We start from the raw sequence: 14,837 nt of genomic DNA, 5'->3' as shown, positions 1-14,837 counted from the left end.
ACATTCATTGCCAAAGAAGCTGGCTGTTCACAGAGTGCTGTATCCAAGCATGTTAACAGAAAGTTGAGTGGAAGGAAAAAGTGTTGAAGAAAAAGATGCACAACCAACCGAGAGAACCGCAGCCTTATGATTGTCAAGCAAAATCAATTCAAGAATTTGGGTGAACTTCACAAGGAATGGACTGAGGCTGGGGTCAAGGCATCAAGAGCCACCACACACAGACATGTCAAGGAATTTGGCTACAGTTGTCGTATTCCTCTTGTTAAGCCACTCCTGAACCACAGACAACGTCAGAAGCGTCTTACCTGGGCTAAGGAGAAGAAGAACTGGACTGTTGCCCAGTGGTCCAAAGTCCTCTTTTCAGATGAGAGCAAGTTTTGTATTTCATTTGGAAACCAAGGTCCTAGAGTCTGGAGGAAGGGTGGAGAAGCTCATAGCCCAAGTTGCTTGAAGTCCAGTGTTAAGTTTCCACAGTCTGTGATGATTTGGGGTGCAATGTCATCTGCTGGTGTTGGTCCATTGTGTTTTTTGAAAACCAAAGTCACTGCACCCGTTTACCAAGAAATTTTGGAGCACTTCATGCTTCCTTCTGCTGACCAGCTTTTTAAAGATGCTGATTTCATTTCCCAGCAGGATTTGGCACCTGCCCACACTGCCAAAAGCACCAAAAGTTGGTTAAATGACCATGGTGTTGGTGTGCTTGACTGGCCAGCAAACTCACCAGACCTGAACCCCATAGAGAATCTATGGGGTATTGTCAAGAGGAAAATGAGAAACAAGAGACCAAAAAATGCAGATGAGCTGAAGGCCACTGTCAAAGAAACCTGGGCTTCCATACCACCTCAGCAGTGCCACAAACTGATCACCTCCATGCCATGCCGAATTGAGGCAGTAATTAAAGCAAAAGGAGCCCCTACCAAATATTGAGTACATATACAGTAAATGAACATACTTTCCAGAAGGCCAACAATTCACTAAAAATGTTTTTTTTTTTTATTGGTCTTATGATGTATTCTAATTTGTTGAGATAGTGAATTGGTGGGTTTTTGTTAAATGTGAGCCAAAATCATCACAATTAAAAGAACCAAAGACTTAAACTACTTCAGTCTGTGTGCATTGAATTTATTTAATACACGAGTTTCACAATTTGAGTTGAATTACTGAAATAAATGAACTTTTCCACGACATTCTAATTTATTGAGATGCACCTGTAGGTCACCGAGTGTAACAACCCCCCTCACAATCCACCTTCCCAATCATAGATAAATGTAATGAAGCCCACTTGTCCACATCGCTCGAAAACATATCAATTAAAGGGTCAAAGTGAACTCTAACTAAATCAGACAAATTTGCTGGGAATAAAAATACCCAAATACTTAATGCCCTGTTTGGGCCATTGAAAGGCACCTGGCTGAAAGGCCGTTACTGGGCAGTACACTGTCAGAGCTAAAGCTTCGGATTTAGACCAATTTATTAATTCTGTGGAGGCAAGGCATAGATCTAGTGGGGTCAGAGACAAATAATAAAATATAATCTGCATAAAGCAAAATCTTATGCACCACACCTCCCGCCAGCACCCCTGGAAAATCATCCTCCTTTCTTATCACGGCTGCTAATGGTTCCAGGGCAAGACAGAACAATAATGGGGAAAGAGGGCAACCTTGCCTGGTTACCTATCCAGAGCAAATAAATCTGAAATTAATCCATTTGTTTGTACTGCCGCTACAGGGTGTCTATAAAGTAACTTAATCCAAAAAAAGAATGTATTCCCGAATCCAAACATTTCCAAAATCGTAAAAAAATAATCCCATTCTATCATATCAAACGCCTTTTCGGCGTCAGGTGAGATGGCAGCGACCGGAGACTGATCATTCGCTACTGACCATATGATATTAATGAAAAGCCTAATGTTATCAGAAGAGCTGCGGCCCCGAATAAACCCCACCTGATCTACACTATATTGCCAAAAGTATTCGCTCATCTGCCTTTAGACGCATATGAACTTAAGTGACATCCCATTCTTAATCCATAGGGTTTAATATGACGTCGGCCCACCCTTTGCAGCTATAACAGCTTCAACTCTTCTGGAAAGGCTTTCCACAAGGTTTAGGAGTGTGTTTATGGGAATTTTTGACCATTCTTCCAGAAGCGCATTTGTGAGGTCAGACACTGATGTTGGACGAGAAGGCCTAGCTCGCAGTCTTCGCTCTAATTCATCCCAAAGGTGCTCTATCGGGTTGAGGTCAGGACTCTGTGCAGGCCAGTCAAGTTCTTCCACACCAAACTCGCTCATCCATGTCTTTATGGACCTTGCTTTGTGCACTGGTGCGCAGTCATGTTGGAACAGGAAGGGGCCATCCCCAAACTGTTCCCACAAAGTTGGGAGCATGGAATTGTCCAAAATCTCATGGTATGCTGAAGCATTCAGAGTTCCTTTCACTGGAACTAAGGGGCCAAGCCCAGCTCCTGAAAAACAACCCCACACCATAATCCCCCCTCCACCAAACTTCACAGTTGGCACAATGCAGTCAGACAAGTACTGTTCTCCTGGCAACCGCCAAACCTAGACTCGTCCATCAGATTGCCAGATGGAGAAGCGTGATTCGTCACTCCAGAGAACGCGTCTCCACTGCTCTAGAGTCCAGTGGCGGCGTGCTTTACATCACTGCATCCGATGCTTTGCATTGCACTTGGTGATGTATGGCTTGGATGCAGCTGCTCGGCCATGGAAACCCATTCCATGAAGCTCTCTACGCACTGTTCTTGAGCTAATCTGAAGGCCACATGAACTTTGGAGGTCTGTAGCGATTGACTCTGCAGAAACTTGGCGACCTCTGCGCACTATGCGCCTCAGCATCCGCTGACCCCGCTCTGTCATTTTACGTGGCCTACCACTTCGTGGCTGAGTTGCTGTCATTCCCAATCGCTTCCACTTTGTTATAATACCACTGACAGTTGACTGTGGAATATTTAGTAGCGAGGAAATTTCACGACTGGACTTGTTGCACAGGTGGCATCCTATCACAGTACCACGCTGGAATTCACTGAGCTCCTGAGAGCAGCCCATTCTTTCACAAATGTTTGTAGAAGCAGTCTGCATGCCTAGGTGCTTCATTTTATACACCTGTGGCCATGGAGTGATTGGAACATCTGAATTCAATTATTTGGATGGGTGAGCGAATACTTTTGGCAATATAGTGTATATGTATAAGAGATGTCATAACTTTACTTGACCGGAAAGCCAAAATTTTTGACAAAATTTGTACATCTAGCTGGATCAGGGAAATTGGACAGTAATTCTTACACTCACATGGATCTTTGTCCTTTTTAAGAATCAGACTGATCCATGCCTGTGTCATGGTTGGAGGAAGCTTTCAAAAGTTCAAACAAAAGTTGAGCCAATTCTGTAGCTTAAGATCTAAAAAATTCAGCAGCAAAACCATCTGGCCTCGGAGCCTTGCCTGTAGGTAAGGCCTTAATTACCTTGTCAAGTTCCTCCAAGGTTAAGGAATTTTTTTGCTCAGTCGTCAGTTTAGGAAGTTCTAATGGTTCCACAAATTTTCTAATATCTTCATCAGTAGACGAAGACTTGGAACTATAAAGATCAAGATAGAATTCTTTAAAGGCATTGTTAATATTAATGGCCGAGGTAAATATTTCACCACCAGGAGATTTCACTGAAGGAATGGTAGAAAAAGACTCTCTCTGCTTTATATAATCTTGCCAAAAGCTTCCCTGCTTTGTCCCCCAAATCAAAGTATGATTGTCTTGCCCTAAATAACCAAAACTCCACTTTCTGCGACAAAATAGCATTATATCTATATTTCAGTCGAGTCAATTCTCTGAGCCCATCAGATGACATTCGGCACTTGAGCTCTGCCTCTGCACTTTTAATATTCCCTTCCAACTCCACGAATTCTTGTGCTTTAGACTTTTTGATGAATGAGGCATACTGTATGATCCGACCCCTAAGAACTGCCTTAAGTGCCTCCCAAGCCACGCCCACAGAGGACACAGAGGACCAGTTGGTCTCCATATAAACATTGATTTCGGTCTTTAACATTTGTTAGAAATCAGGATTTTGCAAAACGGATACATTAAAGCACCAACTATATGATTTATTTTTCTCCGTATATGGCAACATCTATAAATTCACCAAGGCGTGATCTGAGACTAAAATGTTTCCAACTGAGCAATCAACAACAGATGAAATGAGGGACTTCGATATAAAAAAAAAAATCTATTCTAGAATAAATCTTATGGGCTGATGAAATAAATGTATAGTCCCTACCAGATGGGTTCAAAAGTCTCCAAATATCTGTAAGACCAAGATTTTTACACATTCTGTGAAGCTTGCACACTTTTGCTTCACTATGATCAAGGACTGAGTCCATCAAAAGATTAAAGTCTCCTCCCAATATTATATCATGAGGGGTGCCAGCAGCTTGCAACCTCCCTTCAAGATCTATAAAAAAGCCTAGATCATCAACTTTAGGTGCGTAAATATTAGCTAAAATCAACCTTTGCCCCTGAATTTCTCCTAAAACAATAATGACTCTTCCTGATTTATATTTAATCTGTTTGAGACATTTGAATTATAGATGTTTATTTATCAGTATAATGACTCCTCTGCTCTTACTTGAACCAGCACTAAAGAAAACATGTCCACCCCATATCTTCCCAAATTTTTCAGCTTCCTGCGGGGAAAGATGCTTTTCTTGAAGAAACACTATATCATATTTCTTACTCTTAAGAAAAGAAATAACCTTCCTTCTTTTTATGGGGTGCCCCAACCCATTCACATTCCATGTGGAGAGAGACAATCCACTCATATTAACATTTGACATATTGATATAATAAAAAATAAAAAATAAATTGTGTATCAAAAACAAGATCATACAGACCACATTCCCCATTAATGCAACAATCAAACTTCGAACAAAACAAACAGAAAAAAGCAAAATGTGTGCATTAACCCCACGCACGACAGCGCCAACTGGCGTCAATCCCTCTAAACTCAAAAGGTCCATGTACGCATACGAGAGTCTCTGCGACAACTTTGCCATCGGATTGTTTAAGTCCGGTGCTTCTGCACAAATGTTGTGAGGCAAAATTACATAACAGAAAATACTTAACATAAAAACAGACCCTAGCCAACAGGCAGAATAAACACAAATAACATGTAGATTCATTCACAGAACTGTCTCGAAGGTGTGTTCCTCCACAAAACAAACTCCAGCTGATATAAAGCCGTTCAGTTTCCTCGGACAGAAAAAAAATTGTTCAGTGAGCCGGCTGTTTATGAGTAAGGCAGATGACGTAATTATTCTAATGTCCCTTAAAAATATTCCACAAAAACAAACTCCAGCCACTAGGTGAACCAGCATGAATCCTCGGATGATCAAGTGTGTATTGAGTGAGTCAAATTCACTCGGAGGCCGCGTAAAAAAAAATACATCATTACTTACTCAGTCCGTAAACTTTATAAAAGACGTCCTTTATGTGAGCAAGCTCCTCCAAGGTTATCTCAGAATCAAGAGAGTTTTTTTGTTCAATCGTCAGTTTAGGAAGTTCTAATGGTTCCACAAAGTTTCTAATATCTTCATCTGTAGACGTCGACGTGGAACTATAAAGATCAATATAGAACTCTTTAAAGGCATTATTAATATCAATGGCTGAGGTAAATATTTCACCACTAGCAGATTTCACTGAGGGAATGGTAGAAAAAGACTCTCTCTGCTTTATATATCTAGCCAAAAGCTTCCCTGGTTTGTCACCCGACTCAAAGTATAACTGTCTTGCCCTGAATAACCAAAACTCCACTTTCCGTGACAAAATAGTATTATATCTATATTTCAATTGGGTCAATTCTCTGAGGCCATCAGCTGACATACGGCGCTTCAGCTCTGCCTCTGCATTTTTAATATTCTCTTCCAACTCCACAAGTTCTCATGCATTGGATTTTTTGATGAATGAGGCATACTGTATGATCCGACCCCTAAGAACCGCCTTAAGTGCCTCCCAAGCCACGCCCACAGAGGATACCGAGGACCAGTTGGTCTCCATATAAACATTGATTTCAGTCTTTAACATTTGTTGGAAATCAGGATTTAGCAAAAGGGACACATTAAGGCGCCAACTATATGATTTCTTTTTCTCTTTATGTGGCATCACCTCTAAACTCACCAGGTCATGATCCGAGACTAAAATGTTTCCAATTGAGCAATCAACAACAGATGAAATGAGGGATTTGGATATCAAAAAAAAAATCTATTCTAGAATAAATCTTATGGACTGATGAAAAAAATTTATAGTCCCTACCAGATGGGTTCAAAAGTCTCCAAATATCCGTAAGACCAAGATTTTTACACATCCTGTGAAGCGTCAATGTTGCTCTAGGGGGTTTACACACTTTTGCTTCACTGTGATCAAGGACTGAGTCCATCAAAAGATTAGAGTCTCCTCCCAATATTATATCATGAGGGGTGCCAGCGGCTTGCAACATCCCTTCAAGATCTATAAAAAAGCCCTGATCATCAGCGTTAGGTGTGTAAATATTAGCCAAAATCAACCTTTGCCCTTGAATTTCAACTAACACAATAATGACTCTTCCTAATTTATCTTTAGTCTGTTTGAGACATTTGAATTGTAGATGTTTATCAATCAATATAATGACTCCCTTGCTCTTACTTGAGCCAGCACTAAAAATAAAATGTCCACCCCATATCTTCCCAAATTTTTCAGCTTCCTGCAGGGAGAGATGTGTTTCTTGAAGAAACACTATATCATATTTCTTACGCTTAAGAAAAGAACTAACCTTCCTTCTTTTTTTGGGGTGCCCCAACCCATTCACATTCCATGTGGAGAGAGATAGTACACTCATATTAACATTTGACATATTGATATAATAAAAAAAATAAATTGTGTGTGAAAAACAAAATTATACAGATCACATTCCCCATTAGTGAAACAATCAACCCCCGAACAAAACAAACAGAAAAAATTAAAACGTGCACATTAACCCCGTGCACGAAAGCGGCAACCAGCGATAATCCCTTTAAACTCAAAAGGTCCATGAACGCCCACGAGCCTCCACGACAACTTTGCCATCGGATTGCTCAATTTTGCCTCACAAATTACATAACAGAAAATACTTTGTAAAATAAACCCAGCAAATAGGAAGAATGAACACAAAGAATGTGTAGATTCATTCTCAGAACTGTCTCAATGGTGTGATCCTCCACAAAACAAATTCCAGCTGATATAAAGCCGTTCAGATTCCTCGGACAGACAAACGAATGTTCAGTGAGCCAGCTGTTATGAGTTCAGCGGATGACGTAATCATTCAAATGTCTCGTAAAAAAAAAACTCAACAAAACAAACTACAGCCAGCAGGAGAAATAAGCACGAAGAACGAACAGATTAATCCACAGCTGTTCCAAAGGAGTGTTATTCAATAGAACAAGCTCCAGCCACTAGGCGGAACCAATACAAAAAGAAACAAAACCGGCATCCCTGTTCCCCGGATGGTCAAGTCAATTCACTCGGAGGCCGCATAAACGTACATACCATGACTTACACAATCCGTCAACTTTATAAAAGACATCCTTTGTGTGAGCATGTAGATATTTTACGGTCATCCGTAGTGTCCACTTTCAATCTGTCTGGGAACTTCAATGCAAAAGTAATCTTTCATCAATGCAAAAGTTTCTTTAAGGAAAGGTGTTAATCACAAAACAAGCTCCAGCCGCTAGGCGGAGCCAACACAAAAAAAACCAAAATGTCGCCCAGCTTCCTCAAGAGTATGTACAGCGAGTCAGGCCCACTCACATGAGAAACATCCAATAGTTTACTCAAACATTGATTCTATAAAAGATATTGCCTGTTTTGGACATGTAAATACTTTGCGACCGACCTTCGTTTCTATTCTCAGTTTGGCATGAAACATCAGAGCAAACGAGATCTTTTTCTGATGTAAGAGTTTCTTGCATTCCTTGAACTGATTGCGTTTCTCTCTTGCCCGGGAACAAGAAAATATTATGGTTCTTCCAAGAAAGCTTCCCTTTGCTCCTCGCCTGGTGCAACACAAGATCTTTATCGGATGATCTCAGAAATCTGGCCAGAATCGATCTGGGCCTGTCTCCCTCAGCAGATCTGTGAGCTGGTACTCTGTGAGCTCGCTCAATTTCCAGCTTGTGGCCTGTTATGTCGAGCAGACTCGGGAAAAAGTCATCTAGGAATTTCACCATATCTCTGCCCTCCTCATGCTCAGGAACTCCAACAATTCGAATGTTATTCCTGCGGCTTCTATTCTCAAGATTTTCGAGCTTTTCAAGAAGATGTTCCAAATCAACTTTGGACGCGGGTGGATTAGCGGGTAATTCCCTCTCCTAAGATTCCAGTAATTCGATTCGTTTTTCAACATCAGTCACTCTTGTACCTAACTCAGAGAATTTTATTTCCATCGCCGTAATCGATCGACGTATTACAGCGAGATCCTCCAAGTCAGCAAGAATCTTCATCAACATCACCGACATGTTGGACAACTGACGCTGGATCTCCTTTCCTGCCGCGCCATCTAAATCGAGTCCCCGGTCTGTAGGCCTGTCGGGGCTTTCATCCTGAACATGTAAGTGTCTTTTAGTGTCTCCAGAACTCGAGGATTTTGACTTCTTTGCCATGTTTTGCAACAAAGGACAAATGTGTAACTGGGTATTTCAAAATTCACCAGATTATAACATGAAAATAATCAAATATTCAGCAAAGTGCACAGAGCTCGTCGCTCACACGTCTGCTCCTTGCAATGGTGTCACGCGACCCCCATCTTTGTTTCTTTAACACAAAGATACCTGCATATATTACTGAACATGCAGAGTTGCGTTCACAATGTGTAAGAGCGAACTGCTCCGTGGAAATAAAGTGAAACTCACAGCACCTCACGAGATGATCGGAGACCATTTGCAGCATTCTCATAGACTACATTATTCTTCCAAACAGTTCCTCGTGCCTCGTGCCACCCCCCCAAAAGATGCCGCCCTGGGCAACTGCCCATGTCGCCCATGCCTAAATCCTCCACTGACAGGTCACCCACCTGTTGCGGGTAGATAAGCAAAATTACTCGCGCATGAAATACATTTGGACGAGGAGCTTGCGAACTGGATTGAGCCTCGTCGCATTTTGCGGGTGGCGGGTGCTATTTCACACCCTGGGTGCATATAAAAAATAATGAACGTTCATAAAATCGCTCATAGAAAATCAATAGTTATTGGGAAACGAGGCCCAGAACTCTATGAATGTGCGTGTTTTGGAGAAGCACTTTCATTGCATGAACAGCGGAGCTCACTGCTCACACATATCAAATCAGACGTGCACTGGCGTCTTTTCTTTCCTCTGTTCTTCAAAATATAATCACTTTTCGTCAAACGTGTGTCTTTGTGTCTAATTTCTTGTAATATATCACTCCGAGAAGTCTTACAGGTCGCCTTCCACAGTGGTTGGTACATCAGCAATATACTCTGCATGAAAAATCCGCATTTGGCAGGTGTTCATTTCAAACCTTGTTCACCAGGAGTAGGGCTGTATGACAAATTCGGGAGAAAGGAAATCAAAACAGTGTCATTGACTTAAAGCTTTGCAATTGCACCCACACTTTCTGCTGGAAAATTATCACTAGAAGGTTTTAAACCATCATGTGTTGGTGAATCGTGAGACACCTGGCGGGCCACTTGATTTTTAACAAAGAGCCACTTGTAGCTCGGGAGCCATAGGTTCCTGACCCCTGATATACAGTCTCAAAGTTTGTAGTAAAACAATCATAACTGTGTAATTTTAATTATGCTACCTCATCTGTCAGCATGATGTCGGTGAATTATGTTGTCTCTTTGTACGTTACGTCATTGTTTTGGCTGACACTCGCTCGTGTCCCTATGGAGTGTGTGCATGAGCACGAGCAACAGGTAGCTGGCTGCAGTTCACCTAATGGCCACAGGTGTCATTAATAACAAAGATTTCTGAATCTTACATACTGCACTCACGTGTTGGCCTGTTCAAGCAGTATAACGAACATATTTGAATACCTTTTAGGCCTTCTTGATGGTCACACCACTTGACATTTTTTATAGTCACTAAATCATTATTATTATTATTATTATTATTATTATTATTATTTCTGTAGAAAATACTATGAATGTTTTTCAAAAATGTATAAAGCCAACATGTACACAAAGATTACATTTCTATGAACTTGACACATGCTGTTTATTAGTCATGCGTTTTAAGTTTTTTAATCATCTTGGACATCCTTATTTGCCAACGGTCCATTTTTATTTGTATTTTTTTTATGGCAAGAAAACATCTTGTGAATTCTAGAGAGATGTCATTTGCAGTGTTGGGTAAGTTACTCTAAAAAAGTAATTAATTTCTAACTACTAATTACATCTACAGTGTAATTAGATTACTGTACTAATTACTCTGTCTGAAAAGTAATTGCATTACTTATTACTAATTCCTTTCTAAAACCCTGATCAACCTCAACCAGATGAAAAATACAAGAATAGACATGAAACTGTTCTTATAATTCTTTCAAATAAATCATATAAAATCAAATAAATTATTCATGAACTGGCCAGATAATTAAAGGGGGCAGAGTTAAATTAGAAAACAAACATTTTAACATCAGACATTACATTTCTATTTTAAACTCACTGTTGTTTTATATAGAATTGTTCTAGTGTCAATTACATCAGAATTCATCATCTAATTAAATTACTGAAAAATTAAAAGTAATCCCTTGAATATGTTTTATGAAAAAGCTATTTAATTATAGTAATTATTTACTTAGTAATGCATCACACCCAACACTGGTCATTTGTTATCTGCAGTGTGGAGAGATGACATCACAGTAAATAGCAGATTACTCTAATTCTCCTACTTTCACTTCATGAGTGTAGTGAGACAGAGACAGGAGGAGGTGCTAGAGGAGTCATTCCTTCATGGGCAGGATCTGGATGATGATGTGCTGCTGACCAAACAAACACTTGAAGAGCACTAGAACTTTCTCTTGCTACAACAACAGCAAATCACTTCATTAACTGAAGCTGAGCGGGTTTAACATGTTTCATTCGTGATCATCTGAGCGCAGGACTTTCAGTTATTCGCCATTTATAGAAGATCACATTCAATCAACAGGTGAAACTCAAGATGCCCAGCCAGACTCTGTGTCCCAGACTGTGCGTCCTGGAGAAGGGCGAGAACGGATACGGCTTCCATCTGCACGGAGAGAAGGGCAAAACAGGCCAGTTCATACGCCTGGTGGAGCCCGATTCCCCCGCCGAGCTGTCCGGGCTGCGCGCGGGCGACCGGCTCGTGTTCGTGAACGGGGAGCGCGTAGAGAGCGACAGCCATCAGCAGGTCGTGTCGCGGATACGCGCAACCGCCGGTAATCTGGAGCTCGTAGTGGTGGATCTTCAAACCGACCAGCTGCTAAAGAAACACGAGCTGAAGTGCGTGAAGGAGTTCGTCACGGAGGGTATTCCGGTGCCGGAGTGCGATGAGCCAGAGATCTGCAGGGATCTGATGGGGAATGGCACACCGAGAGAGTCTCCGTCTCCATCGCCGCCGCCGGTGCCCGAGAGGAACGGACAGATCATTTCCGTGCACATTCCCGCGGTGGAGAAACTCCGATCATCCGTGAGCTCGGACATGGTGAGATTACTAACCAAAAAAAGTACTTTGGAAATACAAAGGTATTCTTTGAAGTACATTGGAGCACCATGTAAATATGAATATGGTAATCCTTTATTACCAGGGTGTATGAACGTAGCCTACCATGGGATTAACATCTGATATGGGGTTACCACAAAACTTTTTAAAGTGCTAATGACATATTCAGTGATCTATAGGCTAATAAAGAATTTTAGATTTGTTTACACATACTAAGAAAAAGTACCAAAATGTGCCATCATACATGTTATTGGGAGGCAATTCCATGGTTTTCTTTGAAGTACCTTGGAGCACCATGGAAATACAAGGTGTGTAAATACAGCAGTCATTCAGTACTATGTTATGTATCAAAATACCATGTTATTACCATCTGATACCATGGTACCTCCACAGTACTTTTTTGTTGGGCTACTGTCACATTCAGTAATCTGTAGACCAATTGTGTATTAAATTCAATTCAGTTTACACTGAATTATCTCATAACACGTGGTATTGACATGGTCCAACATAGTCTCATGACAACTTGAAATAATTTGTCCTACAAGGTAAAATCGTAAAATATTGTATGACTTGGTGCGTACAAAAATGTTCGACTTTTATTCCCATACCCTGATAGCACACAACTGGAAGACATATTTTTAAAGTTGTTTTGCTCATCTGCAATACAACGTATATCAATAAGTATGTCTCGGTTGTCAAGGCATTCATCAGATGTCTTTGAGACGTTTATGATTTAGATGGTTTGTAACTCTGATCTTTTTTAGATGTTTAGCAGATGTTCATTAGATTGCAGTGCTTTACAGATAAAAAGATCTAAAACAGACATCTTGGAGATGTATGCGTGCTGTCTGGTTAGAGACCAACCAATCAACAAACACAATTTCAAATTGATACAACACAGGCATCAAATGTTTGCTGGCGTCCTATACAATACTTTTATTTCAAGAAAGGAAAGGTCTGTGAACAAATTTGGTCATTCCATATTTATTTATGAATACAAATGACTGATGAATGTCAATGACCTTTAATACTGTTCCCTCGTCTCGTTCCAAATTGCAATGTTTTTTTTCTTACGTGGTACAAAAAAAAGTTATTTTCTTATATAAATCATGGTTTAGGGTTTGGGAAAGGGGTTAAAGGAAAAATCGTAATAACATCATTCATTTATTGTTCTCTATAAGAGTAAAGGTCGTATGTTTTTGTATGCGCCAAAGATTTCTTAAAGGGATAGTTCACCCAAAAATGAAAAATCTCTCATCATTTTCTCACCCTCATGCCATCCCAGATGTGTATGACTTCATTTCTTCAGCAGAACACATTTGAAGAAAAATATACAAATATCTCAGTTCAGTAAATCCTTAAAATGCAAGCGGATGGCAATTAGACCTTTGAAGCTCTAAAAAGAACAGACAGTCAGCATAAACCTCATCCATACAACTCCAGCGGTTAAATGAATGTCTTCTAAAGGGACATGATTGCTTTTGGTGCGAAAAAGATCAATATTCAAGTACTTTTTAACTACAGATCATCGCTTCCGGTCAGCAGCAGTATGCGCGTATGACGTAATCGCGATGGCATGTTCATGCAAGAACAGAAGCACGTGCGACACACCTGGAAGAGCAGCGCTGTTTACAACTGAGTAGGAGGAACGCTGTATAGGAGCTATGTTGTTTTTTGTTTAGATCTGTATATGTGTCTGTTAACGCACAATTGGGGGTTTGTGTGCTCATCCTGGATGTCTCAACCAAGAGAAAACCGTGAGATTACGTCAATATGTCACATGAGATCGCGTTAACTCCGCCTTCTCGTAAATCTCTGTGCATACTGCTGCTGATCGGAAGCGATGATTTATAGTTAAAAAGTACTTAAATATGGATCTTTTCTGCAGCAAAAGTGGTCGTTTCGCTTTAGAAGACATTCATTTAACCAGTGGAGTCATATGGACTACATTTATGCTGACTGTCTGTTCTTTTTGGAGATTCAAAGGTCTAATAACCATACACTTGCATTTTAAAGACCAAAGTATACTTCGGGTGTCCGCGTTATGGATCGCTTCGCGCACAGTATGTTTGACGCAAACTGCCAAACATTATAACATACTCGGGTCTGTACTTTGGCCAAGCTCCCTTATGTACCTATTCATATTCAGATTGCATCATCAGCTCAGCCGTGTGGCTTGACCGCACGCTGCCTAGATTTTCTTGACCCGTGCACATGGTCATGCGCCTGCTATTGACTGTACTAAAAGAGTATCACAAAGAAGTTGTAATGGGGGTGCGTCAAACACGTTCGTATTCGCTCGCGATCAGAAGCGTATACTCACAAAGGCAACATGGTCGACCAGGCACGAGGCGATCCAGAACGTGCAAAAACTAAGTATACCTGGGCCTTTTGGTGAACTATCCCTTTAAGATTTCACTACCTAGTCCTATTATTACGATTTGTCATGAGATCCGGTTAACATGGTCGCATGCAATGTTGAGTGTAATCCAATTACAAAGTAATTAGATACTGTAATGTAATTACTTATTAATAAAAAAAGTAGTGTCATGCATTGCATTTTAAATTCTTGTAATAAGATTACAGTTACTGACTTTTAAGTAATTTAATTACTTTTTAAATACACTATAGGGTTATGCTTATTTCTAACATATCTTTTATTTAGAATACATGAATTATGGCCCTGTAACGAGTCATTGTGAATGAGAAACGTGAGGTGCTTAGTGTATGACTTGAACAAGGAAGAAATATAAACATTATTTTGAATTTGAGCAAAAAGTGTTTTCGAAAAAAACTTAAAAGTTAAGTAATAAGTAATGTGATTACCTTTTCAATGAAGTAATAAGTAATCTGATTACAATTTTAGATAAATAATTATACATTTTTTGTGGATGACTATTTTTAAGTATCTTACTGAACACTGGTCACATGGTAGTACTATTAGGCATGAATCATGGTAATTCCATTGTCTTATTTGAAGTACCATGGAGGATCATGTAAATACCATGGTACATGAATCATTCAGAAGCAAGGAATATGTCAAAGTACCATGGTATTACCATCTGTTACCATCTCTCTACCATGATACTGCCACAAACCTAATCCTGACCCTAATC

The 14,837-nt window shown here is 40.2% G+C and overlaps 1 protein-coding gene across 2 annotated transcripts in view; it reads left to right on the top strand.

The window, feature by feature from the left end:
- Positions 1 to 10,976: 10,976 nt before the first annotated feature.
- The window catches only part of LOC127451167 (Na(+)/H(+) exchange regulatory cofactor NHE-RF1-like), a 74,527-nt gene continuing 70,666 nt past the window's right edge, over positions 10,977 to 14,837 (top strand). Inside the window, exon 1 of one of the 2 annotated variants that reach the window (XM_051715650.1) lies at positions 10,977 to 11,703. In XM_051715650.1, the coding sequence (XP_051571610.1) occupies positions 11,200 to 11,703 (504 nt within the window). In that variant the 5' untranslated portion in view covers positions 10,977 to 11,199. The remainder of the gene's footprint in view (positions 11,704 to 14,837) is intronic. The other variant, XM_051715649.1, reaches the window with a different exon arrangement.

The sequence above is a fragment of the Myxocyprinus asiaticus genome, chromosome 14, assembly GCF_019703515.2.
Source record: "Myxocyprinus asiaticus isolate MX2 ecotype Aquarium Trade chromosome 14, UBuf_Myxa_2, whole genome shotgun sequence".
In the NCBI taxonomy this organism is placed as follows: Eukaryota; Metazoa; Chordata; class Actinopteri; order Cypriniformes; family Catostomidae; genus Myxocyprinus; species Myxocyprinus asiaticus.
The sequence above is the reverse complement of the archived record's forward strand: the minus strand, read 5'-3'. Positions and strand labels throughout refer to the sequence as shown.